This window comes from Ambystoma mexicanum, chromosome 8 (assembly GCF_040938575.1).
Source record: "Ambystoma mexicanum isolate Mex_15411 chromosome 8, UKY_AmexF1_1, whole genome shotgun sequence".
Lineage (NCBI taxonomy): Eukaryota > Metazoa > Chordata > Amphibia > Caudata > Ambystomatidae > Ambystoma > Ambystoma mexicanum.
Window position 1 is genome coordinate 664,991,093 of NC_090929.1, and position 26,872 is coordinate 665,017,964.

At 44.8% G+C, this 26,872-nt stretch overlaps 1 protein-coding gene across 1 annotated transcript in view; it reads right to left on the minus strand.

Moving 5' to 3' along the window:
* TAS1R1 (taste 1 receptor member 1) overlaps positions 1–26,872 on the minus strand; it is a 180,296-nt gene that overhangs the window by 129,336 nt on the left and 24,088 nt on the right. The window contains exon 2 of the mRNA XM_069610529.1: positions 11,478–11,784. Coding sequence (XP_069466630.1) covers positions 11,478–11,784 — 307 coding nt within the window. The remainder of the gene's footprint in view (positions 1–11,477; positions 11,785–26,872) is intronic.

The following is a 26,872-nucleotide window of genomic DNA, read 5'->3' on the forward strand; positions in this document are numbered from 1 at the left end:
TACTCCCCACCTTGAAAGAAAGAAAATGTGGGAGTGGGCTTGGATTTTAACTTTACAAGGGGTATGTAGGACCAAATCGTTCTCGGGTGTTCTTGTTGATGTTAGGTCTCTGAGTGTTTTGCCATCTTGTTTAAGTTTCCGTCCTCCTCCTGTAGATCCCAATTTCTATGTCTGCGACTTAACCTACTCCAGACAAAAGACATTTTAGGTGCTCGGGAGGGAGTGGAGCGGAGTCTTAGAACTTGCAGATTTTGCAAGTATGCAAAAACTGTTAAAACGATTGCACATGTTCTTTCGTAGTGTGAGTCTTCAAATTAACGTCATATTTTACATTTTGATCATCTTATTCGAGCTTTTAACATTTTATCTGCTGGTTTTGTTTGGCAACAAATTATGACATCTGGGAATAAGTGTTGAGGTTTAGCAGCGCTTCGATTTTTGAAGGATTTGTTTGTTTAATTGAATGGGGACTGGCAGAGTATTTGAGTATTTGAGTTTTTGCATACATGTCATCAATTGTTTAAATTTTTTGTATTAATTGAATTGAGAAGAATTTGTTTGTGTAATTTTTACTGTTTTGTGTTTTATGTACATATTGGTCTCATGATAATGTTGGTATTGTTGGTATTGCTGTATTTACATGTTTTTATTATGTGAAAAAAATGTTATGAATATATTTCACAATAAACTATTTAAAAAAAGAAGTAGGTTGCAAGTTACAGAGTTATGTTCCAAAGAACCAAAGAGTCTTAAATTAAAACATTTTACGTACAATGGGCCTCATTATGATTTTGCTGGTAATTCAGTGGTAAATCTGCCAAAGTACCACCAAAATCGATTACCGTTCCTACCACTTGGTCCCCTGGAGTTACCATGGGATTACAAGTGGTGGCAATTGCCCATTTTTAGTCTATAGCAGTCCATAGAGATTGTTGGTGGATTTACTGCTGGCAGAATTACTGCATGGTCATTTTTGGATCTAACGTGGCAGATTAATCTCCAGCTTTTTGTTGAAGGTAAAATTTCGGTATCCGGTCATTGCATCGAATCCAAAGCATCTACAGACAGACCATACCATTGAGAAAAATGCATCAAAAACCCCCCATTGAAAGCATTTTTTTTAAATGGTAAAGGGTTTAGTTTAGTAAAAATGTGTTTTAATGTTTTAAAAAAGGGGTGTTCGGGGAGGACCTACACATTTAAAAAAAGAAAATTTAAAAAATGCATTCAGTGTTTTTTTTATAGATGCTTTTTTTCTCAATGGTATGGTTGTCGGTGGTTTGGCTGTCAATGGAATCACTAGGAACCAAATTTCCCCTTTAACTCCAAATGTATAATTCGTCAGTGCAGGAAAAATTGTGGTAATTCCATTTCCGCCCAAAAAGGTGGCAGTAATGGAATTGCTACCATTCTTTTTCCTGCCATGCCAAAGCTGGAATGAGGCCTAATATATGTTCTCTGATATTTGCACTTTGATATATGTGACTCACTATTCACATGAATATTGTTGATCCTTGGTAAAGTGCACTGTGATATTTGCCTTGTACCATCCATATTCCACCCTACCAACCTTTCTAGCATCCCACCATAACCAACATTACATCCCGCCACACCATTTAGCACTCTACACCATACCCAATGACCACAACAACCACATAGCACAGATATGAACTGATGGGTGTCACCATCCAAAGCAATGCTTGAAGTCCGAACCGAAACCCATAAACAATGCCACGCAACCATAAGGCTCAACCATACCACAAGAAACATCAAAGCCCCTTGCCTCCGCCGGTAGGCGGATACGCCGGCCTGCACAAAGGCCTATAAAGGCGTTGTTTGGCCCCCAGAATCCCCCTTCCAGACGACCTCCGATGAGGGTAGAGGGCAGGAGCCCCCCCCTCTTCCAGCAGACCACCCACGCAGCAACTGCAGACCCGCTGCAGAACACACGGCGGCCTGCCTGACCGTGTCCCTCCCGCCTGCCTGACTCCTCCATGCCGGGCGCGACGCGGCACCACAGCGAGGCTGAGCCTCGTTCCGGGCACATCAAAGCCCCTTGCCTCCGCCGGTAGGCGGATACGCCGGCCTGCACGAAGGCCTATAAAGGCGTTGTTTGGCCCCCAGGATCCCCCTTCCAGACGACCTCCGATGAGGGTAGAGGGCAGGAGCCCCCCCTCTTCCAGCAGACCACCCACGCAGCAACTGCAGACCCGCTGCAGAACACACGGCGGCCTGCCTGACCGTGTCCCTCCCGCCTGCCTGACTCCTCCATGCCGGGCGCGACGCAGCACCACAGCGAGGCTGAGCCTCGTTCCGGGCACATCACAGCCCCTTGCCTCCGCCGGTAGGCGGATACGCCGGCCTGCACAAAGGCCTATAAAGGCGTTGTTTGGCCCCCAGGATCCCCCTTCCAGACGACCTCCGATGAGGGTAGAGGGCAGGAGCCCCCCCCTCTTCCAGCAGACCGCCCATGCAGCAACTGCAGACCCGCTGCAGAACACACAGCGGCCTGCCTGACCGTGTCCCTCCCACCTGCCTGACTCCTCCATGCCGGGCGCGACGCGGCACCACAGCGAGGCTGAGCCTCGTTCCGGGCACATCAAATCCCCTTGCCTCCGCCGGTAGGCGGATACGCCGGCCTGCACGAAGGCCTATAAAGGCCCTGTTTGCGCCTGTTAGCGCAATGGTAGCGCACAGGCGCTGCACCTTATCTACCTCTCCGGCTCCACTGAGACTCACACGGTAAGGCCCTAGGGGCATTTACTGCAGGACTCATATCACTATACTGTACCTGACCCGTAACTCTTGTAATATTGCATCTGCCATTCAAAGTCAGTTGCTGTTGGCGCTATGTCTAAAACCAGCTCTCATTGATAACCTGAAATGCTTGTCCTACTGAATGCATTCCAGCCCTGCTAACTAACTACTGCTCTGCCCATTAATAATCACCATGTAATGACACTTGGACTATGCCTGTATATGTTGCACTGTCCATTACCTATTAGGCCCACATCTGACGCTAACATTAGGATAACTGTATAGCCGAACTCTGTTGCGCCTCACAACTTGAACTTGAGTCTGATCGCCCCCAATTGCTACTAGCCTTAGCACATAGGTATTGCCTAATTTTGTTTCTGATGACCCTTTTGCCTATGCACCCTGCTAGTGACCTATGCTTTTGTGCCTTGATTGCTAAAATAGAATCTAGGTGACCCTTTTGCCTATGAACCCTGCTAGTGACCTATGCTTTTGTGCCTTGATTGCTAAAATTGAATCTAGGTGACCCTTTGCCCATGCACCCTGCTAGTGATCTATGCTTTTGTGCCTTGACTGCTAGTGACCTATGCTTTTGTGCCTTGATTGCTAAAATCGAATTTAGGTGACCCTTTGCCTATGCACACTGCTAGTGACCTATGCCTTTGTGCCTCGATTGAAAAAATCGAATTTAAGTGACCCATTAGACTAGACCTTACGCTATTGGATAACAACTACACTGTACTAGCCTTATCTTGCCCAATATCACAATGTATATCCATGCGCTTTACACAGTGTTACTGAGATCAATACTGCACATCTTGAACAGCCAATACCTAACCATGCTACCCAATTTACCAGCACTTGAGCCCACATATAACCCATACACATCAACTGAAATGACCTCCACACCCTGCCCTGTTCTCATGAGGAACTTTAGATTACGTGCCAGGCTCTCAAGGCTCCATGACCCTCTATCTAAACTAGCCCACAATAAGGTGACTAGGACTCCATCCCCATACCCTCTTCAACTGAACAGTAGACTCCACCGTGAGCCCATCCGTGACCAGAAAAGCACGCACGAATCTGTGCCACCACCCCTATACCCAGTAGATCTCGGGACTAAGGGTGCACTAATAAATGCCCGCTCCATGGTAGCCCATGCTTCAGACATTGCCGACCTGCTGCACAACGAAGACTTGGACTTCTTAGCAGTCACCGAATCTTGGCTCCACCCGACGGCAGGCCCTGCAATTATGCTAGCGGTACCAGATGACTACACGCTATTAAGACTTGATCGTACCACCTCTAGAGGCGGAGGTCTTGCCATCATAGCCAAAACTAAATTCCCTATTACAATTGAATCACCCACTAATGTTACTTCCTGTGAATCTCTAACCGCCAAGTTAACACTATCTAATACCCAATCCATCTCCATTCACCTTATCTACCGACCGCCGGGCCCCTTAGGGTCATTTGAAGAAGACCTCATAGACATCCTATCAAACAATCTTAAAAGTTCCTCACAACGCATCTTACTAGGAGACTTTAACCTAGGATTTAGCGACCCCGCAGACGCCAATGCCAGTACAATCAATAACACCCTAGAGGAACTGGGCTTCACCCAGAAGATCACTGAGCCCACCCATATCAAAGGGAGAACTCTGGACTGGCTAGCTGTGCACAACTGCCCAGTCTAGTCTCTGCCATACTCCCGCAGCCTTGGACAGACCATTACTTGATCTCGTTCACCCTAGAGGCAACCCCAGCACAAGCTAACAGCATAGCTCCAGCTGTCCAATCCCGAAATAAAAAAAACATCACCCCCGAAAACCTGATCCCGCTAATCACACCAACCTTGAATGCCATCCCGGCTCATACAGATCCATTTACGATGGTGGATATCTATAATAAAATCATGCTCTCATCCCTTGATGCCATAGCGCCTTTAAAGCTAAAAAAGAGCAAGCCCCGGAAACACATCAACTCCTGGTTTTCGCCTCATCTTAAAGCCCTCAGGCAGGAAAAGCGACGCTGTGAAAAAATCTGGCGAGCTTACCCCTCAGAAAATAATAAAAAAAACATGAGCAGTCTAGCTTCCCAATATAAAAAAGAAATTATATTGGCCAAACAAACGTCTTATAGTACGCAAATCTCACAAGATAAATCTAACACTATAGAGCTTTTCACAATACTTAAAGAGGTTGAATCCCCGATCCAAGTGCCCGACTCATGTATCAAAGATAAAAACTGGTGCACGGGCATACAAAATGCCCTAGCGAACAAAATCTCCTCCCTTAAGACTAAAATAAGCATTAAAAAAGAAACTCTGCTCTCCTCTACTAAGCTGAGTACCGCCTCCCATAAAAAGGCTCACCCGACTCAATCAACCCCCCCCAGCGCACAACCCTACCTTTAACTTCCATAAAGTATCCACCAAAGAGGTAGAAAATACTATTCTCACCCTCAAACCTTCAAATTGCCACGGAGACCTATGCTCCGCTCAACTGATTAAGGATGCAGCCCATGATCTCGCACCATTTATTACCAAACTAATAAATGCGTCTTTCACATCAGGCACCGTACCTAATAACTTAAAACAGTCCTGGGTCCTCCCTCTGCTTAAAAAAACAAACTTATACCCATCCACTCCAACTAACTACCGCCCCATCACCACAGTACCATTCCTTCTTAAAATCATCGACAAATCAGCATACCACCAGATCCAACATTACCTTGAGCACTTCCATCTCCTAGGCGTCCGACAATCGGGTTTCAGGCCACAGCATGGAACCGAAACTGCACTTATAGATCTCAAGGCACAGATAGACGAGCTGAGAGACCAGGGCAAGACAGCACTATTGTTACTCCTCGATCTCTCTGCGGCCTTCGATCTGGTCGACCATGAGATCTTGTGCAACCACCTACAAAAAGCTGCCCACTTCTCTCAAGAAGCAACCAACTGGATCCAATCCTTCCTCGATAACCGCACGATGAGAGTCTTCTCATTGTCAGCAGCAGCCGACCCTACACCTATCACTTGCGGCGTGCCTCAAGGATCTTGCGTCTCCCCTACACTTTATAACATTTTCACGAAGCCCCTTTTCGATGATCTAGACGATCTGGGTATCACCTAGACTAATTACGCCGATGATACCCAGATCCTCATCCCGTTGTCGGGGGATTACGACAAGGATTTGGCCTTCGTTAATAAAGTGTACCTCATCATCCAGGCATGGATGGCCTCACACGGTCTATGCCTGAATGATGACAAGACGGAACTCCTTATTCTAGGATCTACACACTACCTCAACAAACTGGGCCACAAATACTCATTGTTCATAATTGACGACAACAAGATCAAAGTAGCTAAGGAGGTTAAAAACCCTCGGCTTCTATCTAGACTCCACCCTCACCTTCAACAAACAAGTGAATGCAATGGCCTCCGCCACCTCCTACACTTGCAAACTCATTAGGGCAGCCAAACCCTTTCTCTCCCCCACCAACTGTACCACCCTGGCCAGGGCGCTGATCCTGCCAAAGTTGGACTACTGTAACGCTCTATATGTAGGTTGTAACAAATATATCTCAAATAAAATCCAAATCCTCCAAAATAATGCCCTTAGAGCGGCCCTCAGTATCCCGATGAAAGCCCATATCTCCAGAAGATCTGTCAACTGGCTATCCACCAAGGACAAGATATTCCTTAAATCGGTATCTCTGATTCATAAATGCCTCCACCAAGCAGCCCCTCAATACCTCAATACCTCATCGCCAGATTTACTAGACCCACCCTCTCTCGCCCCTCGAGAACGGTCAATTCCAACCTTCTTCTGGTGCCCAGGTTCAAACGTACAAGGTCTGGAGGTAGCTTCCCAGTAAAAGCAGCGCAATTCTGGAACTCCCTTCCTCCTACCTGCAGGGAGGACCTACCCTACCACCAGTTCAGAGCCTGGACTGTCCACTGGCTCAAATCTCTCGACTCATAATGACTTCCGATACCCAGATGCGCCACTACCATGTGGCTCCTTACCTCATTGATTGTAAATTATGTATATAGTGCAGCCTACAATGTTTATGTCCTACCCTTCCTATTTGGTGTGATACGTCCGGCACTGTAACCACAGCTGGACCTCACCCTACTGTATGTAACTAAGCTTTGCAACCCTCTTGCCGCCTTTGCGCCTGGCTACTTCTGGGTTTGGTGCGCATTATAAATAAATAAATAAATACTAAAATACTAAAATACATTGGCAATATAGACACTTGTATTCATCTCAGGGTACACTGAGGCCACGCCCTAGTGAACTATGCCCCCAAAACACCTAAAGCTGTCCCCACACACAGAACCGGGCTCTGTCGCTGCCCTCTCTGATCCCTTTAGCCAAATACAACCCACGTTCCTGCAGGTCCTAAAGTGCCAGGAGACCATGAAATGGCAGCAGTGCATTATGTAAAACATCATACAGAAGAGGCCTCCAAACAGGGTGGAAAGTGCTTTGATTATATGACATCACTGAGAGATGATTCCATGTGGGGAGCATAGTGACAGGTGAATAGGCGCTGCCTTCCGATTATGACATGACCCTGAGTTATTTCCATGAAAGCCATTAGCCTGTTTCCATTTAGGGAGCAAAGCGACACGTGCATAGGCACTGCCTTCGGATTATGACATGATGCTGAGTTATTTACCTGAATGCCATTAGCCTGTCTCCATTTAGGGAGAAAAGTGACACTTGAATAGGCACTGCCTTCGGATTATGACATGATCCTGAGTTATTTCCCTGAATGCCATTAGTCTGTCTCCATTTAGGGAGCAAAGCGGCACTTGAATAGGCTCTGCCTTCGGATTATGACCTGTTTCTGTGCTGTTTCCTGGATGCCATTAAATCTTGAATGGTGATATTGTCCAATGAAAATGTGCACACCAACCAACACCTGCTGCCTGTGCATTGACTCTAGTACAAAAACCCATCATTAAGGGCTGCAATGGTGTGGTGGGTGAGCAGATGATTTCCAAGGGCCCTGCTTGATTTGTTGACATGCTACTAACATTGTGTGCTGGGGATCCTCACTCTGTGCCATTGAATAGTTGTTTATTCTTTTGTGATGCTCCCTAAATGAAGTTGAACAAAACTTTCTGGTGCCAGAACACCTCATGAAGTGAATATTTGTTGCCTCAGCGGTCAGTTTAAGCATCCAGGTTACCATTTTATCTTTAGTCACTAATATACATAAAATATGCTTTTAGTCCATAAATAATTGTACATGAAAAACATTGACTTTAATGAACAGATAAGGGCCAACCACTGCAGTAATTTCTTAATACAATAGAAATCTGACATATAGGAGTGATGGAAACATATGTCTGCTTGGTGTCCCACAAAGTACAGTGATAGATCCATCAGCTCAAATATACAGTCACATTTCACTCTTAGGGCTGGACTCACACATTATTCAAACCATAGGTCTTAAGGAATGTGGCAGAAGAGTCCATCAAGAGAAATAATGCAATGCATTGGCAAGCAGATTGTGGATTATTATCAATATATCTTTTCACTCCTCACAGCACACACAGAACATTATGTGCTGTAAACAGTGCTAGAGATGTCAAATACCAAGGATTCTCCCTTAAGGTGGTTTATCTCCTTTCTCAGGACGGTTGATGGACACCTTTGGGTTTTTAGATGTTTACTATGAAATCATAATTTCCGGGTTAGTGCCCATGTCATTCGTCTGACTTCTCTTTGGTGCCCAACTCACTCTCTCCCCTTCTCTCTGGAGTCCGGTGTCTCATGAATCGTCTTTGCTTCTCTGATGCCTCTTGACACATTTTTCATCTTTTGTTCCTGTGGGATACTGTTCTGTTCACCTTCTCCTCTTCCTGGAAAGCAGCTTCCCCTCGACCTCTTCTCCTCCTTGTTGATATTCCAATGTTCCTCCTTCCTGTACTCTCTGTGTCTTCTATTTCTCTCCTCTTCCTTCACTCCCAGGTTTCTCGCTTCCTCTCTTCCTTCCTCCCCTTGCCAGGGCTTTCACTATCTCTCACCCTTCTTCACTCTCTTGTGTTTTCCCGTTTTCTTCACCTTCTTCTGCTCTCTGGGTTTTCCTTTTCTTTCCACATTGTTCCACTCTCTGGGTTGATCCCCTTTTCTACACCTTCTTTGTTCTCTGTGATTTCTTTTCCACTCCACCTTCTTCCTTTCAATGGGTTTCCTCTTTCGCTCCACCTTCTACTCAGCTGGTTTTTCCTTTCTCACCACCCTCTTCCACTCTCCAGATTTTCACTTTCTCTCCACACTCTTCCACTCAATCAGTTTTCTCCTTCTATCCACCTTCTTCTTCTTTCACTCTGGGATTTCTCTTTCTCTCCACCTTCTTCCTCACTCTCAGTTTTCTCTTTTGATATACCTCTTTCCTCTCTAAATGGGCTTTCTATTTCTCTCCGGCTTTTTCTAATCTCTGTGTTTTCTCCTCTCCACCTTCTACCACTGTCTGGGTTTTCTCCTTTACTCCGCCTCCTTCCACACTCTGCAGCCTTGGCCTACTTCTCCAGCAGTCCTCCAGCTTTCAAATACTATACCCTATCAACTTGGCACTCCTAAACTCCCTTCCCTGTTGTTCTTTGTGCCGGCCCTCATGCAGAGATGGTCTTTCATGGTTCTCATTGAGTGACTGGAGAGGCCAGGTGTTCTGTCCCAGCATACTTAGTAGCCTTGCATCTGTGGCAGAAGTATTTAAATAGGTCAACTGCCATTTTGGTTTCTTATCTGTATGGGATTGGTGACTGCTGTCACGGTACTGCTGTTTCTAGCTCTCACCTCCCTCCTCTCTGGGGTTTGCTATCTATCCTCCCTTACTCACTATCAGGTTTTCCTCTTTTCCCCACATTCTACTGCTCTCCAAGACTCCCCTTTCTCTTCACCTTCTCCCACTCTCTTGGTTTACTCCTTCTAGCCACCTTGTTCCAATCTCTGTGATTTCTCTTTCTCTCCACCTGCTTTCTCTCTCTGGGTTTTCTCTATCTCACCCCTTTCTATTATGTGCAGATTTTGTATTTCTCTCTAGCATTTTCTACTCTCTGTGTTTTCTCCTCCCACCTTCTTCCACTCTCTGGGTTTTCTATTTCTTTCCACTCTTTCCCACTGACGTGGGTTTCTCCTTCTCTCCACCACCTGCTACACTCCACAGATCACGCCTACTTCTCCAACATTCCTCCAACCTTCAAATATTACCCTCATTAACTGATAAACTCCCCTTCCCACATTTTTCTGGGTGTAGGCCCTCATGCAGAGATGGTCTTCAATGTTTCTCAATGAGTGACTGTAGATGTCTGCCTTGATGCTCTGTAGTCCTGCATTTGGGACAGATGTCTGTAAGAGAGCTAGCTGCTACTTGTGATGTCTTTTCTGTGTATGATTCCTGACTGCTGTGATGGTACTGTGGTTCCTGCCCCACACCCACACACTTTTGCTGCAGTGCTTCCCTTGGTTGTCTCCTGTAGATGGCAGGGAAATGTGTGTGTTGTAAACTCCTTTTGGTGCATAGGGAATTTAGAACAACATTTCCCCTGAATCCATTGTTGTGCCCAGGTTTCTCACATTGACTTCAATGGAGATGGTTGCAGTAAGAGACTTTATATCAACCGGGTGGATGCTGTAGGAGGGACATGTGTGTCCTTTTCCTTAGGTTTCCCGTGAGCAGAAGTGGAGGCCCCTCTGGATGATGTGTAGGAATGAGCTGTGTGCCTCCCTGATCCCCTGGAGGTTGCCTTGTAGAGTTGTGCAGGTTCCTTAAAGCTGCTTTTGTCAGGGTGGGGAAATGCTTCTGTGTGGTTATTATAGTATCAGCATGGCCTCTCTTCCCTTGAACTGATATTTGAGCGTCCTGGATCTGCCCCTGGTTCCACCTGTATTAGAGGAGATTTCTGGGAGATGTGGTCCTTATTTTCTTGGTCATTCAAAATGGCCAGGGAATTGTTTCCTTGGAATGCATCCTTGAAAGCCCATCCTGGTAATGTTGGCTTCGAGGACGTGGTGATATCACTTTGGCAGTGACTGGGAGGTGGCTCTGTCACACTGTAGAGTCGAACATTTCCCAACAGGTTAGTGCCTCGAAAACGCTCATATGACAGCATGAGGGTATCGATTGTACAGTACTCATTACTCTAAAATGTGGTTCTTTAAGCTGTAAATTCTATGTTGGCATCAGTAAATGTACTTACAAGGATAGAATGGATCACAGCTGACAACATGTCAATTATAATAAACCTTAATCAAAACAAACGACAGACTCTCCAGTAAGAAACATCCAAAAAGTCCTCTGTAGAAAGTTAGTCTACCATGTTTTAAGGAGTGAAGAAAATAATGTTCTGAGCTCTCTGCAAAACCATAATCTTCAAGAACACATTGACCTGACTTCGAAAACACAAACCGTTGCTGGAAAAAGCACATCAACGGGGTACCTATACCAAAGGTTAACTGTTCTCATAATAGAAAATACCTTCCCATGCCAATGCTTTAAACTCTGGAAGCACTTCTTATGTTGTAGAGACCTCTTGCCAACTCCCAAAACCTTCATAAATAGGCTATGCTAAATATGTACATTTTTGCATGTATGAAGGGTGCCATGTTGCAGCATTGCTGTTGAGAAGCACAGATGTGTCACAGTATGCTCTTCCCTCTCTGTTTACTTTCACAGTACAGTACATAGAAATGGCTCACCTGTGGCATTAGGAAGTTGCTGAGAATGCTGGCAGTTGTGCTAGAGAACGTGCTTCTGTCTGGTCCAATCAGGGCCAGGGCTTTGGGCCGATATCCCAAAAAGCTGTGTCCTATTGTCACATAGGGCTGTGCACATTGGGTGAGTATCTTTAATGTTGCAAACACGCTAGCCGACTCCGAACAGGTGTCAAATATCTCATAGCCCAATGTGACGTTGGGGAGCAGATCGCTGGAGTTGTTCACTTCTTCAATAGCAAACGTCATTGCTTGGAACAGATGGAATCCATGGTCATCAAAGGTACTCACACTGAAAAGTAGGATGGAAAAAATACTCAGTCTTGTAGTCTGCTTCACTTGCTCTTGGGAATGCATGCTCTGGTCAACATTAATAAGTATAATCCTTGTGTGCTCCTTCCTGGGCTATCTGCCAAATGGCCATATTTACGGTTCCATGTAATAATGTCCCCGCAATAATGTCCCCTGACAAAAAAGTTGCTGGTTTTTGTGGAGACATTATTAAGTTGAACATGTGGGACACCCCTGCAACCTGTTTATTTTTTATTTTTGAAATGGTAGCAGAGGACATTTCCACAACCCTTCCTCATACATAATGTCACCATATATAATGTTGCCAATGGATTTCCCCGGCGACATTATGTATGGGGTGTGGGATGTACTGACCCACTCTGCTATGCTATGCAGCATCACTCTGCTGTCTATGGTGCGAGAAACAGCAAAATAGCTGCAAAACCCATGTGAGCGCCAAAACCTCCAAAACCGCGTTTCACCACACAAAAAGATGGCTGCACAACCTGCCACCCATGGTGCACATGTGGTGGAACAGAGCACACGATGCAGAAAAAGTGCCAGTGGGCTCCATGAAAAGTAAACATGGAGTACAGAGGGAGAAGCAGCACTTTGCAAATGAAACTCCAAAAAGTTGCCTGTAAATGACATTTACTTTGCTGCTGAAACTTCAAAATGCCTGTACATAACACTTTCCAACACTCAAAATCTTGCTTTGCGCTAATATTCAGTTAATATAATGAAGAACTGTGAATGTACAAGGTCCTGAAATGTGAAGAACAACACACCTTCTCAGCAAAACTAAATTGCCTGTGAACGACAGCCCCTGTCAAAAATCTGTGTGCAGCCACACTGAGCTACCTATGAGTTACAGCCCCTGTCAAATGGGCTCTCCTGATTAAATGTTAACGTTGTCTGAAACTAAAGATCTGCCGGATTAGCAAATATAAAAGGATTGTTGCTGAAAGGAACACAGAGCTCAGTTGTTTTGTTCCCACATGTTTAGATCTAAGAATGTAATTTATCTATGTCATCTGATGCAACAGGTTTGTTTTAGGCTGGCTGGGCCTGCAAGAGGTTGAAAAACAGGTTTCCACCCAGGGGGAAGGCATTCCTCTCAGCAGATGCTCACTGGCACATGATAATTGTGGGGTAGGCCAGACTTGTGTCTGCAGCTAAGGACTGAACAATGGCAGATTCTCCAAGCTAGGAAATGGACGTATGAAAAGGTTGTAAACTAGGCTTGCAGAAAGAAATTCCAGAGGTGGGGGCTGCTCCTTGAAGGAAATCCCAAAGGTGGGGGCTGCTCCTTGCCTCCAGAGACAGACAAAAGGCGGACCATTTGCTGCTAAGAATATGGAATGAACATTTTTTTAGAGACTTATAACTCGCTATCAGAAGTGGTGAAAATGATAAAAAGGGCAGATTTTAATTTAACTTTTGTCCCTACATTTCAAAACATGGTGGAACTGTGTAGTATATTCTGAACAGGAATGGCAATATATGTGGTTTTATGGGAACTGTATTTATCCTAAAATTGTTAAACTTTGCACACACATTCCTATGGTAAACACGTATATTTGTGGAAAGTTGGAGAAAGATTGGAAAATATTTTCATGGCGAAATGGACAATATGTGGCAAAAAAGCGAAACAAGGTCTCACAGCTGTGGGATTCTGATGAACAGATATTCCATAAAATATGTAATCCTTGTATGTGATTTTTGTAGAGGTTACAAATGTATAAATATGTATTTAGGACAAAATTCGATTTTGATACTAGTGGCTAGGGGAGATTTCTAGGATTGTTAAAACCAAACCATAAACTTGACATCATCTGTCTTTTGATCCAATCACTCGGATGAAAGGCGGAGATGAGGCTCTGATCCAATCCCAGTTCACGGAGGCAAGTTTAGTTAAGCAGGCCCATACACCCATTTTTGTGATGTCATTTGAAAGGATAAATAGAGACAGCTGACAACACATAGACACTCTCCTGATTTCAGCGAAGCACTTTGTTCCAGCATTCAACATCCAGCCTTCTACATCTTCCAGATCCAGATGCCAATGACCAGGCCAAGCAGTAGCTGAACCATTTTCAGCTAGGCCTCATCCTTAACTAATCCTTACAACCCAGTGAAGTGCTGTGGTGTAGGGAATCAACCTGAAACTATCTGGCTTGCTACCATAAGGCTTGCCTGATGAACTCACCATCCCGCTGATCTGAAATATCCTGAAACAAGAAGGGCAGATCCTGTGCAGTTCTGGTGATCGGCCTAGCTGATGTGCTGTCCTTCCCTGATAGACTGATCCACTGACCAGAATCTTGAAGGGCCAAAAATCTTCAATCCCAGTGGATTGTGAGTATTAACAGGACGCTAGAGAGAACTAAGTTATGAATCAGTCTCAGAGCTTACTTCGTCCCAACCTGGTTGTCTAGCCTGCATGCTCTAGTCTTGAGTAAAAGCATCATCCATATTTTCTGATTTTAAACTGAAGTTCTTGTCCAAATTCATGTCTTTTATTTCCAAAAAACACCTCTCACTAAAACCTCTATATCTCCCTCAGTTTTAAAGATAGAAATGAAATTTCAATTCCGACCGACACCTAACATCCTTAGCTATCTCCAACCCAAAACCTTATTTACCGAAACAGTGCGCTTGACCTGTTTTTGTCAACAATCGCATAGTAAAAGTTTGCTGCGAATTTACATTTTGCAAAGGTTTTACACGTGTGAATGGTCTTTAAATGATTTCCCACTTTTTCTTTGAGATTCCAATTGTTTTCTTTTGATTAAATCATTGCTTGTGATTGCTTGCATCTGTTCAAAGTGGCTCCCATAGAAATGTATAATAATTTAAGCATTTTTGAACTCAGTTAGTGTTTTTGCTCAGCCAATTTCAAAGCCATACTGACAGTTGAAAAGTCAAATCCGTTTTTCTCTTGTGTTTAAGGGGGGAAGGTGGGAGTGATATTATGTTTGGTCTGTCTTATTCCTGAGTACCCGCTCTCTCCTCACATCTATTTAAATTGCGTCTTGGTGGATGGAGGGGTGTTGCAGTGGAACCTCTAACCATAGTGCTATTTATTTATTTATTTAATTTATTTATATTTATATAGCGCACAGACAGCCCAGGGGCATTGTGGCGCTGTTACTTGCAGGAACTTAGTTGCAGGGGGTACAGGATTGGTAGCAGTCGTTGGCACATTATGATTGCTACAAACAGATTAGTCATTGCAGCTCATGCATCTTTGGTTATTACATTGCAGACAGTTTATTGGCAAACATGGTGCTGCGAGAGACCTTATGTGAAGAGGATGGTTTTCATAGCTTTCCGGAAGGCAATGAGGGAGGGCTCACCTCGGATTGTGGGAGGTAGGGCATTCCAGTGTGATGGTGCGAGATAAGGGAAGCTGGATCCTCCAGCTCTGGCTCTTTATACTAGTGGCACACAGAGCATGTTGGTATATGGTGACCTGGTTGGCCTTGTGGAGGAGACGGGGTGGATTCTTTGTGAGAGGTAGACCGGGGCAGTGAGGTGGATGCACTTGTGGGTCAGTGTCAGAGCTTTGAAGATGATTCTTTCCCTTATTGGTAGCCAGTGGGCTAGTTTTCTGGCCTCAGAGACGTGTTCTCTTTTCGTGATACCTTGGGCAGCGCGGAGGGCATTGTTCTGTATGATTTGTAGCCTTTCCAGGTTTTTGTTGGAAGTTCCTAGGAAGAGTACATTGCAGTAATCTAGCCTGGAGCCGGTGATTGCTCTGGCTATGTTTGTGCAATTCTCTTTGGAGAGGAAGGGTCTGACTGCGTTGATCAGTTTGGCGTGGTACGCAGCTGAGGAGGCTATTGCGTTGACTTGTCTGTCCATGGAGATGCTGGAATCCAAATAGACACCAAGAGTTTTGACCGAATCGGAGACAGGTATTTTTAAGTTTCCAAACCAACCCAAAAGTATCCTTTTCTGTGCTGCATTCTTTTTGTGTTCATTACCTAATTCCCAGTGCATTAAAGATATTATTCAGTGTTCTGTCACCCCATTGGTGATTGTTGTTACCTATTAAAATATATTGTGATATAAATTCTAAATCAATAAACAAATATTTACCTTTGCAACTAGCCTGATTCCTGGTTCAGTGTGACCAGGGGTGTATTTTGAGAAGGGTGTGATATGAGTGATATATAATTCAGAATATTGAACTTACAGACAAAAATAAATAAGGGTTTCAATTGCACACTACATGCTGGGCGAGACTTGGGTGTGTGCCTGATTGAAATCCCTTTACAGGGGACATTATGTATGGTGACATTATTACCTGATACCATGTTTACATACCGTCATTTTTGTTGATCCAAGCTTTCCCACAAAAAGAACCTTTCCCAACCGTAGCTGACAGTGAAACAAGGCCTTGCTAATAAGATCAAGAAGCTCGGTTAGGCCCATGGAACCAGGAGATGTGGTTATGATATGATATGATTGGTTATTTATAACGCTCTTAATACCCAGAGTTTTTTAAGCACAGACCCAGGGTGGGAACCTGTGTTGATCTGTGTTGTCTTGCTTCCAAGACGAGCACGTTGCCGATGAGCTATCCTCCCGAGACAAAGAGGTTCTATGTCTGCCTCACCCCTTGATTGACTTATTCATTTATTGCACTTTTATTGCACACTGATACCATGAAAAGGTCTCTAGGGACTAGCTCTAGGGGCAAAGCTACTCAAACAAAAAAGGCACTTAGACTGGATTTAAATATGAAGATGATTGTAGAGATGCAAAGTTCAAGAGGTAGATGATTCCAGGTTCTTGCAGCCTCAACAGAGAACCTGCAACTTCCTCTACAGCTCTGTTTGAATGAAACAACTGCAGGAGAAGTTGACCTGGGCCAATACGAATGACATTATCTAGAGATCCAACCTACAAGGTTTTTGAGAGGCACATGATGGAAACATTTGACAGCTGGGCGGGGCTGTTTGGATTGGATGCTTTAGGTCAGATTCAGGCAACATGGAGTGGGTTGTGGCTCAGACACATGAGTTCTCTTTTGAGGGCCACAGATGTGGCAAACTGCTGTGTATTGGATCCTCTAAGGATCCCCTTTTAGTGGGGAGCGATACAGAGAAAAAGACAATAATCCAGACATAGGATTAATAGCTGCACTGACAAAATATACTCTTTTCATAAGCGCAAAAAAAGGAAAAACATTTTTTAATTTTAAATTGAATAAAACAGCTCTTACCAATAGAGTTCATCTATGGGGATAACGTCATATCAGCACTGAGATAAAATGCAAGATTTTGAACTTTGTCATTTAAGGTGGAATTATGCCCTACCAAAAAAGGAATTAATATGACACTTATAAGTGAACAATTTATTTGGCCCCAAATGTGACCATTTCATTGGAGGAAGTTGTCTTTCATCCATTGCTGGACTTTTTCAGAATTGGTTTGGAGGGAGGGAAGAGTTAATCCAGTGCCCCTGAGATTACAACATGCAACTGGGTGTCATCAGTGTAGGATTGAATGCTTACCAGAAATTCCCTAATGGTATTAAAGGTTGATATGGAGTGCAGGACCGGCATGCCTGTAACAACCCATTGAGGACTCATCTCTGGTATTCTGAACAAGACCTCCCCTTATTCGCTCACCTTGGCAAGCGTATCTCTGCTAAAAAGGCATCGACACTCGGTTGTATATGTGTGGAACCACCGGCTGTCCTACGCATCTGTTAAAAAGCGTGGCTTTGGTGTGAGTAGTGGATTGGTGTTGGTGCGCAGGGCTCTGCACACAGCAGCACAAAATGGTGGGTGCGACGGGCAGATCTCTGCTAGGGCTGAATTGCGCTCAGGCCCATAAACTCTAGGGTTTGGAAGCGGCACAGTTTGGAGGGGCACTGAGAGACCCCCCTCAGTGGACTTGAGCTACTTTTGAACGAGAAGTTAAGGGTTCCACAGACCCACATCTCTGGGCACTATCTGTCTGGGACCTCCCTCTCCCTCCTTGGCGTATCGATTAAAATTCTCTCAGAATGATGCAGCTGATGAACTGAATCCTGGTGTGTGAGTTCAGCAAAGCGAGATACTGAGTGGGAGCTCCAGAAATCGCCAATCCCCTTTTGATTTACACAAAGATGAGGCTGGTGTCCCATCGGGCGGGGTGTTTTGCGCAACACAGGGGATTCTCCTTTAGTCCCACGTGTGTTGCCACCCACATTGATTGATGTCCCTACGGCGCTCAACTTTCTCTGAATCTTTGCCAAAGGCGCAGTTCCAACATCATGCACTAGGCTGAATGCAAGTGTTGGAAGTGGCAAACATTCTATTGCCACAGAAATCTGATAACTCATTTCACTGCTCGCTCCAAAACCTTTGTGTGCTTTCCCCAATAATGTCAGGAGTCTTACATAGCATTGCAGTCATCCAGTCAATATTGTGCTGGTTGTGCTTCTGGAGTAAAGTCTAGGATTGACAAGAAGATGTGTAGTGGAAGTATTGTTGCCAAAACCTTAACTATAGATTTGGTTACAATGCACAAACAACTACCTCTGGATGTCTACCAGGAAATCAAAGCACAATAGCAAAACTACCAATGCATATTGGACATCCTCTCAACTAGCACAAGGTTTGGTTACTCTTTTGTGCAGTACAACACATTGAGTATGTCAGACTTTGGGGCAGGTACTTCAGCCTCGAATGTGGAGGTGGACCCTTTAACAAAAAAAAGGTTTAGACAAATACATGACCTCTCTAAGAGATGATATCTCTAATAAAGTGCACCAAGAAATTGAGGCATCATCATTTATGACTCCCTTGCATGTCTCAGTAACTTAGAAGATTCACATGTCTCAAGCAACTAGTTGAACAGTCCAGAAGCAGTATGGTGGAAACTCATCCTCTCTTCAAACACTTGAACAATCTATGATACAAATGCAAACAGAACTTGAAGAGACGTGAGAAAGGCTAGGTCGGGTCCTTCCTAATCTTGATGACCCTGAACATTGTGAAATAGGTGAGATAACCTTAGAGCATACAGCCTGTTGGGCGGCGCCGAGGGCACCGATCTCAAGGGTTGGACGTCATCCATTCTCTGAGTAGTATTCCCTCACTTAGCTCAGAAGACCAGATTAGGCTGCATACATAGCGTAGGCCCTCTTTGAAGAAATCAAGTCAATCAGAAATCAACAGTCATTCTGCGCCCAGAGAGTGGTAATGGCATTTCACTCTTTTAGAATGAAAGAATGTATCCCAAGAGCCACTTGATGAACGGGGACAATTGCATTTCCAGAACAATCCCTTGTAATTTTTCAGGCCATTGCTACCTTACGTAACATTACAAAATGGAAGTCTTCCAACCAATCACAGGAAAGCTGCACCAGTCTAAAATACAAAACATCCAAGTGGATTTCCCTTTAATCTTGCTGTTGACTTGGAAAGGAAAACAAATCCGCTGTACTGATGGTGATGAAGCAGCGCAAATACTAGTTATAACCTTGTAACCTGTCATTGAAGCAAGTCGCCAGTCAAATCAATGCTAAACGATATAATTACGCAATAAGCCCCGAGCAGGGGGGCATTACTTGCCATCCCATCACAGCTAACAACTAGACAGACAAACTAAAATACCAACTCCATTGGGCAATCAGAGACGTGGTACAAGAAATGCAAAGACTAAGAGACATAAAATCCACTAACCCAAAAGCTCAACTTTCCGCATACATCTCTCACACAAAAACCCAACCAACAACTTCTCCGCACAGCAAACTGCACGTACTTCACCACACCGCAAAACAACAAACAACACATAACTCGCACCAACAGCACATGAGTACCCACATCGATCCGATAATCACACCCAAGCTCAGCGCACCTTGAAAACCGAACTGAAGCTGCATACAGGACACCACCTTTTTCACATTCCTACTCCCACTTCACCAAACTATCCACCCACCCTCCTTTTTTGTTTGCAGATCCACCAGAGCATCTGGGGACCAATTCCGTTCGTGATGGTGTGCGTTACAAATATCTTTAACATTAATTTAACTTCAGGTAATGCTCCTGGCCCATAGTTACAGGCCCGAGCGAAGTGAGGGTCTTAACGAAAGCTCTGGGGCATTACCTGAAGTGGTAATGCCCCCCTGCGAGGGGCTTACTGCTATTAGTACCCTGGCTCGTAAGACCAAGGTACTAAAAGCATTTTTGTTTCTGTTCCGAAACGCTCTGACTTTCTGAAACAGACATTTCTTTTTTAAATGGCCCCCAGGGAAGAGAAAACAAAGTCAGTTTTCCCTTTCCATGGTGGCCATTGAAAAAAATTAATTAGAAAAATGGCTGCCATGGAAAGGAGAGAAGACAGTCCCTTCTTCCTTTCCATGATGGCCTGCCGCAGATCAGCAGTGAACGCGCTGGGGACAGAAATGGACTTTAAAGCAGGTAAGTGGGGTTTAGGCAGGGAATTCTGTGGATGGCGAGGAGGAACAGGTTGGGGACCACACTTACCTCGTTCCCGGCGGGGAAAGATGGCGGCCTCCAGCCGTGAGGCGGCTTGAAGCGGGGGATTACTGCTGGTAATGCCCCCGTTTCGAGCCTTCTCATTGGCTGAGAGGCTGGCACCCCCTATCCCGCCGGCCGGGTACTAACTGGCAAAAGGAAGCTAAATGCAGATCTTTCAAACAATTCTTCATCTGGGAACAGTATGAATGTTACCTGGTTGTATGTACTACATTGTAGATGCTGGGTCACATGGCTGTTTCATTGCTCATTGAAGTTCATTTCTATAAAGTCTAACTGACTCTTAGATCAAATGTTTTAGGACAGCAAAATCACTGTGAATGTCAAAGATCTTTTGAATCTGTTTTGAGCTATTGCTGATACAGTAAATATTTGTTATGCAGGCTTTCTCTAAAGAGATAACCGTTTCTACTTGGTTATATTGATAGAATTGTTTCTGCCTATACACAGGAGCATTTGTGTTCGGAACCAAGTTCTAGTATTAAATTGACCACAGTGCATGCGCCCTCATGGATGAGCCTTTAAAGCAGCCCTGTCAATGGAAATGACAATTAAGTATAAACAAAGGTTCAGTAGAACGCGTAGCTAAATAGTGGGAAGCATGCAATGTCTACCTATGTTGTGTTTGTATGTACAGGGAAGCTAGTGTTCTGAGATCAATTAGAGTTACTCATGAAAAGCCCCTCTACAGCTCCTGAACACAAATATATGGCAGCCACTGGTGGGAATGTCTTGGCTGAGATTAAGAAGAAACTGGACATACTCTGGGAGGCTCCAGACAGGGACGTCAAGTATATTGCTAGTAAAGCCTCAGCCAGAATATAAAGGGAAGCGAAACGTCTGAGTAAATTATTATCCTGGAGTAATCGTAGGTAGATCACCAGGGGGAAGATCAGGGAGGGGCAGAGAGGCTGAAGGCGGGGTTGCAGCACCGTAAATTAATGGAGGCACCCGGAGAAGGGTCTCGGGTGGCTGGAAAAGCAGGCAGTTACTGGCAGTTCTTGCCTGCGTTTCCAGTCCCCTGATTGGCGGAGCTGAGATCACTATTATTGATCGTAATTTGGAAGGCTCGCTTACCTAGGGTATCCTGGGAGGTCTTGACCTTGCTATATGAAGAGGGTGGATTGGCTGTTCCAGATTTGGAAGCGTACTATATGGCATCCCAAATATATCATGTTATATTGTGGTAGAACTATCATTGCACACACAACACCTGGCGTTAGAAAGAGATGTAGGTGCCTCAGTTAAATTAACCTTGTCCCTGTGGCAGGTCCAGAGTGGTCCCCAGGGGGTACTTAACACAATCCAAATGGCACAAACAGCTCTGTCTGGCCTATTAAGAAAATTCAACTGACCTCCATTGATAGCCACAAATACTTGCTTTGACAGAATATGAAGGGTGGGTCGTACCTTTTATAGAAGGACCTGTAGAGAATTAGCCAAATTAAGTATTGTTAGGGCTGAGCCCTATTTAGAGAGGGTGTGTTTTAACAGTGCATGTGTTTAGGTGGATGGGGCAGCATTGTTGCCAAAGGTAATGATTATTTTTATAGCTTGCATAGGGAAATGCGGATTATACTCCCGCCCTTTCCAGATTCTGCTGCAGACGACCTGTTTCTGAACCATGTTACCTGGATCAACTTGTAGAAAAATGCAGTCTCTACACTTTATAAAATGGCTCGAAGCTGGAGATCGAGGGCACAGAGGCAAACTGAAAGAGTGTGGGAGACAACGTTGCCCCCCCCCAACAGATGATGATAAATGGGCTTATGTTTGCAAACACACTGGGAGGATATCCATGATGCATAGACAAAACCTATTGCAATTTAAGTTCCTTAAAGGGATGTTCTAGTAAAAAATGTTATTTAAAAAATAGATAGGCCACATAAAAAAATATACTAGCATCCTCCGTTTTAAAACTTCGTATGTAAAATTTTGAGCTATTCAAGCTCAAAATTCGAAAAAGCAAGCACAGGGGCACCGCCATTTTGTGAAATGGAGGCCCTCCTGTGCTGGCTTTTGCTTTTGCGCCACAAGAAGCCTAAGGTGCTCTCAGGGAGCCGAATTGCAAGTCACAGGTGTAGATGCTCACTAAAAGTTCCAGAAATGGGGAGGAGGGAAAACAATATAAAAGCACCCAATCCCAGTTGCACAGTGTGGGTCGGAAGGGGAAGAGGAAGAGACTTGCATTTGGAGAATGGAGACTTGTGCAAGAAGCACAGCTTGGAGAGGAGAATGGGTGCAGAGGGGTGCCAGCAGTGGAGAGCAGGAGGAGGTGGTGAGAGCTAACAGGGCCAAAGAGGAGGTGGTGACATCAAAGGGTAAGAGAGTACAGGAGGAGATGTTAACAACAGAGGGAAGAACTGTACTGGAAGTGTTGGTAGCTAAGTGGACGGTAGTTGCAGCACAGGGTGAGAGAGGGCAGGAGGAGGGGGTCAGAGTTAAGGGGATAATAGAAGAGGTGATAACTTCTGAAGGAGGATGTTATAGAAGGAAGAGATAACATGAGGTCATGGGAGTGTAAGTCAAGAGGAGGTGGTAGGAACCCAGAGGAGGGGGTGAGAGCCCAGGGGAAGCAACCATTAACAATATAAGTGGGTGGATGTGACACAGGTGACAAAGAGGAAGTAACATCAGGAAGAGAGAGTGATACAGAAGTATAGGAAGGAATATTACACGGTAGGGTGGTAGTGTAGGAGGTATGGAAGAGTTTGAAGGAATAACATCATGGGAAGGAGCTATACCAGAGGGGGAAACACCCCATAGTAGGAGCTGGCATAGAGACAACCAAAGAGAGCGGAACGACCAGAACAGAAGTGGTAGGAGTGGAAACAAGAACATCAGGTGGTGAGAGAATGACTGAAGTGTAGAGAGTGGAAGGACATTTAGATATCCACAGGAGGCAGTTCCCAGCAAGCCACTTTATCCCAAGTTATCCGTAGGCAGGACCAGCTAATGGGAGGAGGAATGAGCCACGGTGAGAGAGGTGTTTGTTAGATGAGAGAGATGGGGCAAGAGAACCAAGGAGAAAGCACAGGCCAAGGGACACCTCACTACCTCTCACAACATTCTACATCTGTTGAAACATACGCTCAGAAGACTATACAGCAATTCACATAGGCAAGCATAAAAACAGACACCATGTATAACTCATATCCCAGACCAAAGCAATCATTGGACAGTGCGGACACTGGAACCAACAATAAGACAACTACACAGTACTAACTACTAACCAACCCTGATAATTGCTCCACTCCTGAATATCTCTCACGCAACACACACACACCCACTGGGCTAGCCTTACTACCACACACACACAAGCCACACACCCAACAAATTGCCACAAAAAAAAGAAAAACAACCCAGACACTGGACGCAGCCTCTGCGGACACAATAACCCCAGTGCACTCAATCAAAGCACACTCAGAAAGCCGACACATAGAAACCAATTTCTCCTGGTTCTGCAAGCACCAACAGAAGAGCATAACCTCTATCCTATTCCTCGTCCCCTACTAACTGCCCCCACCCGCTTTCTTGCAGAGCCCCGTGATCGCCTGGAGATCATGTAAATGGCATTGATGCATGGTACAAATCAACATAACATAACTTGAGTGAGTCATGGGTGATAGGACCCTGGAAAGCCTGGATCTAGTCCAGATCAAGAAGACAGTTTTGTATCACCCTGCCTTTAACACCTGGATTTGTGAGTCACCCCCTTTCTCAGTAAGAGCTCGGACATTTACCTCAGCTACCAAGGAAGCTTAGGAACACGTATCCAGGGGAAGAGACATTGGACAACGGTAGGGTCTCTGAAGGGACGGGATACCGATCCTATTTAAGAAGAACCATCCCAACCTTTGTTTTGTTTGCAAAGATTTGATTTTCATTTCAGTTGCTCATTCTTGCGCTAGATTCCCTCATAAAGATAGTGAAATATAGCAAATGGCCTCCATGTTCTTCTTGGTCCCAGGCAGAAACATATGGCAGGTGGTGTCAGAAGTGGTATTGGGAAGGCTTAGACTGGCTATCCAGCCCATTACACCAAGACCACACACTCAGGGCATGGACACTCACTCGCCCACCCTAATGAAAGAACACATTTTTCCCATGCATTCCCTATGTAGAAGAGAATCCTAGAAGAGGAAGACACACCCCACCATTGTCCCTAGTGGCCCAACCACTCACTCTACAAGAACAAGTCCTAACCAAAACCCCGGGAATCAATATTCAGACAACGAGGGCAAGAACTGACCCATTTATGCTGTAAGGATTTTTTGGGGCTTAAAGTAAGATCCAAGATGTGGAACTCTTATATAAATAAGCCCACTGATGATGAGGATTCTGACGATGAAGATTCTGGCAGTGCTCTTGAGTGAAAACTGGTGGGAACAAGATCCTCAATCAGACAACACCACTCACTCAGGGAGACGGCAACTACAGCACCTCCTGTTTCGACGCACTATACTGCATAACCCCATGCTGGAGGAAGACCAAGGAGAACTGGTGGAGCTGGTATCCGTCGAAACCACCACCCTTCTTGGACATCATCAACAAAGCCCGACTGGAATACAAACCGGTGCAGGGGCCTGAGCTTTCGTAGGATCTGGCGATGAAGAAGGAGCCCTAACATTGGCCCATTTTATGAACAAGTTAATAACAGGGCAACTGGTCTTCCTTCGCCATTTGAACATCAGAACGCCAGAACCACCAGTTTCCATCCTGCAGAAGCAGGGGCTAGGCTAGGATCTGGAGGTGTTTTTTGAAAAAGGAAAGTGGAGCCTCCTGAAGGAAGAAGAACCTCTGGCCCCACTACATCTCTCTGCTACTTACAGGACATCTCCAGGTGGTGTATCAAGTTCCGAATGCTTATCGGCTGACCAATTATGACAACTTTCAGAACAGTATTCTGGAAAGAATGGGCTAGAACTCAGAATATCACCAACAACACCTCTGGAAGTCCATTGAAATGCCCAGGGTAGTTCCATAAAGCTGTGGTAGCAAATAAAGTTCTTGTGGAGAAGTGGATGGGAAAGAAAACAATGGAGGATAATAAAGAAGAGATGGTTTTTGAACAATTTGTGGCATCTCTGCCCACACCCTTGCAGTGTCCAATAAACCAGTTCCACAAATGAACTCAGCAGCTGGCCGTACAATCAGGCATAGGGGTCCAGTATGCTCAGAAATCAGGGTCCACTGGACTTATCAACCCAGAAACCAGATCCACAATCACAGAGAAGAGAGACCACATTTTTGGGGAGATCCATGACTCTAGTTGGACAATAGGCCCCAGGATATATTTGACTGAAGACCAGAAATGGCACTGACACCACAAAACTGTAATCAGTGAGTGTACCAGGGAAGTCCGGTGAAGGTGCTGATACCCGGAGGTCAGCATCAACTACACCAGAGAAAGCCATTTTCCAATTGTATGCCTATCACACACCGGAGACAGCTAGAAGAACAGAAATCCTTGCCCAGGAAAGAACACAGCATTACATTGCATCGACCTTAATGTAGAAGAGGTTCAGGCCATGTTGGATTCTGGGAGCCAACAGACCACTGTTGGACCATATTGAATCCTTGATGAACAAGCTACTCACCTACGTGTGGTGCCAGTTACCTGCATCCAAGCAGAGCATGACATGTATAAAAAGGCATGCTTAAGATTCGATGTGGGGAAGGAACAGTGCCAAGCAGAAATGGCATTGTTACTTGGCTTGTATGAAGAAATCATATTGGATACAGACTTATCCCAATTCAATCGATGGTTCCAAATGGTCCAAGTGGAGGAATTAAACGCAGTACAAAAGGACTAAGGTGGTTGGTTTGGGAACCTCCTAAGAAGATGGAGTGGCCCTGGGATTTCCTATCAGAAAAAGACGAGCCAGCCTTCTCTAAAAACTCAACGAGAGAGGCACGAGGGGGATATGTGATAAAGCCTTGTGCCTGGTCTTGGGGACTGGCAAGGTGGTGACTTAAAGGGTATGTCGGTGGTATGGGCAGGATCCCCTGGTCAAGCCACCTTGATCGCCATCACAATGGCAGAGCAACAGTAGCACAATTGTGTACGCAGCTCATGAGCGATAAGAGTGTAAGTCAAGTCCTCATAATAATGGTAAAAGTTGTATGAGTGACATTGGTGTGAATGCAGGGCACATACACAGGCAAGTAAGCAGGAAAGCAATGCTATATTTATTTCGAAACAAGTTACTCAAATAACACATGCAGAGCATCCATAAAATCAACTATAAAACATCAAATACCACAAACAGTAATTCATCAATGAATACATACATATTAAAGAAAACTTACTCCTCGTTGTTTAAATACATTGCAATATAATTAATATCCATATAATCAAAATAGCATTGGCTCCTAATTCATATTTGTAGTCTCATGATCGACTTTTCATGGTTATTTGTTAAACATTCAAAGCTCCAGCACACTCTAAAATCATGGGCTAACATTAAATAAAAATATGCAGGTCTGCATTGAACACAACGTGTACTCTTAGCAGAGGCACAAGTTGCGTTCCTCAGGGTTCAGTCCTAGGCCCTCTGAATTGTTCACTCTATACCTCTCCGCTATC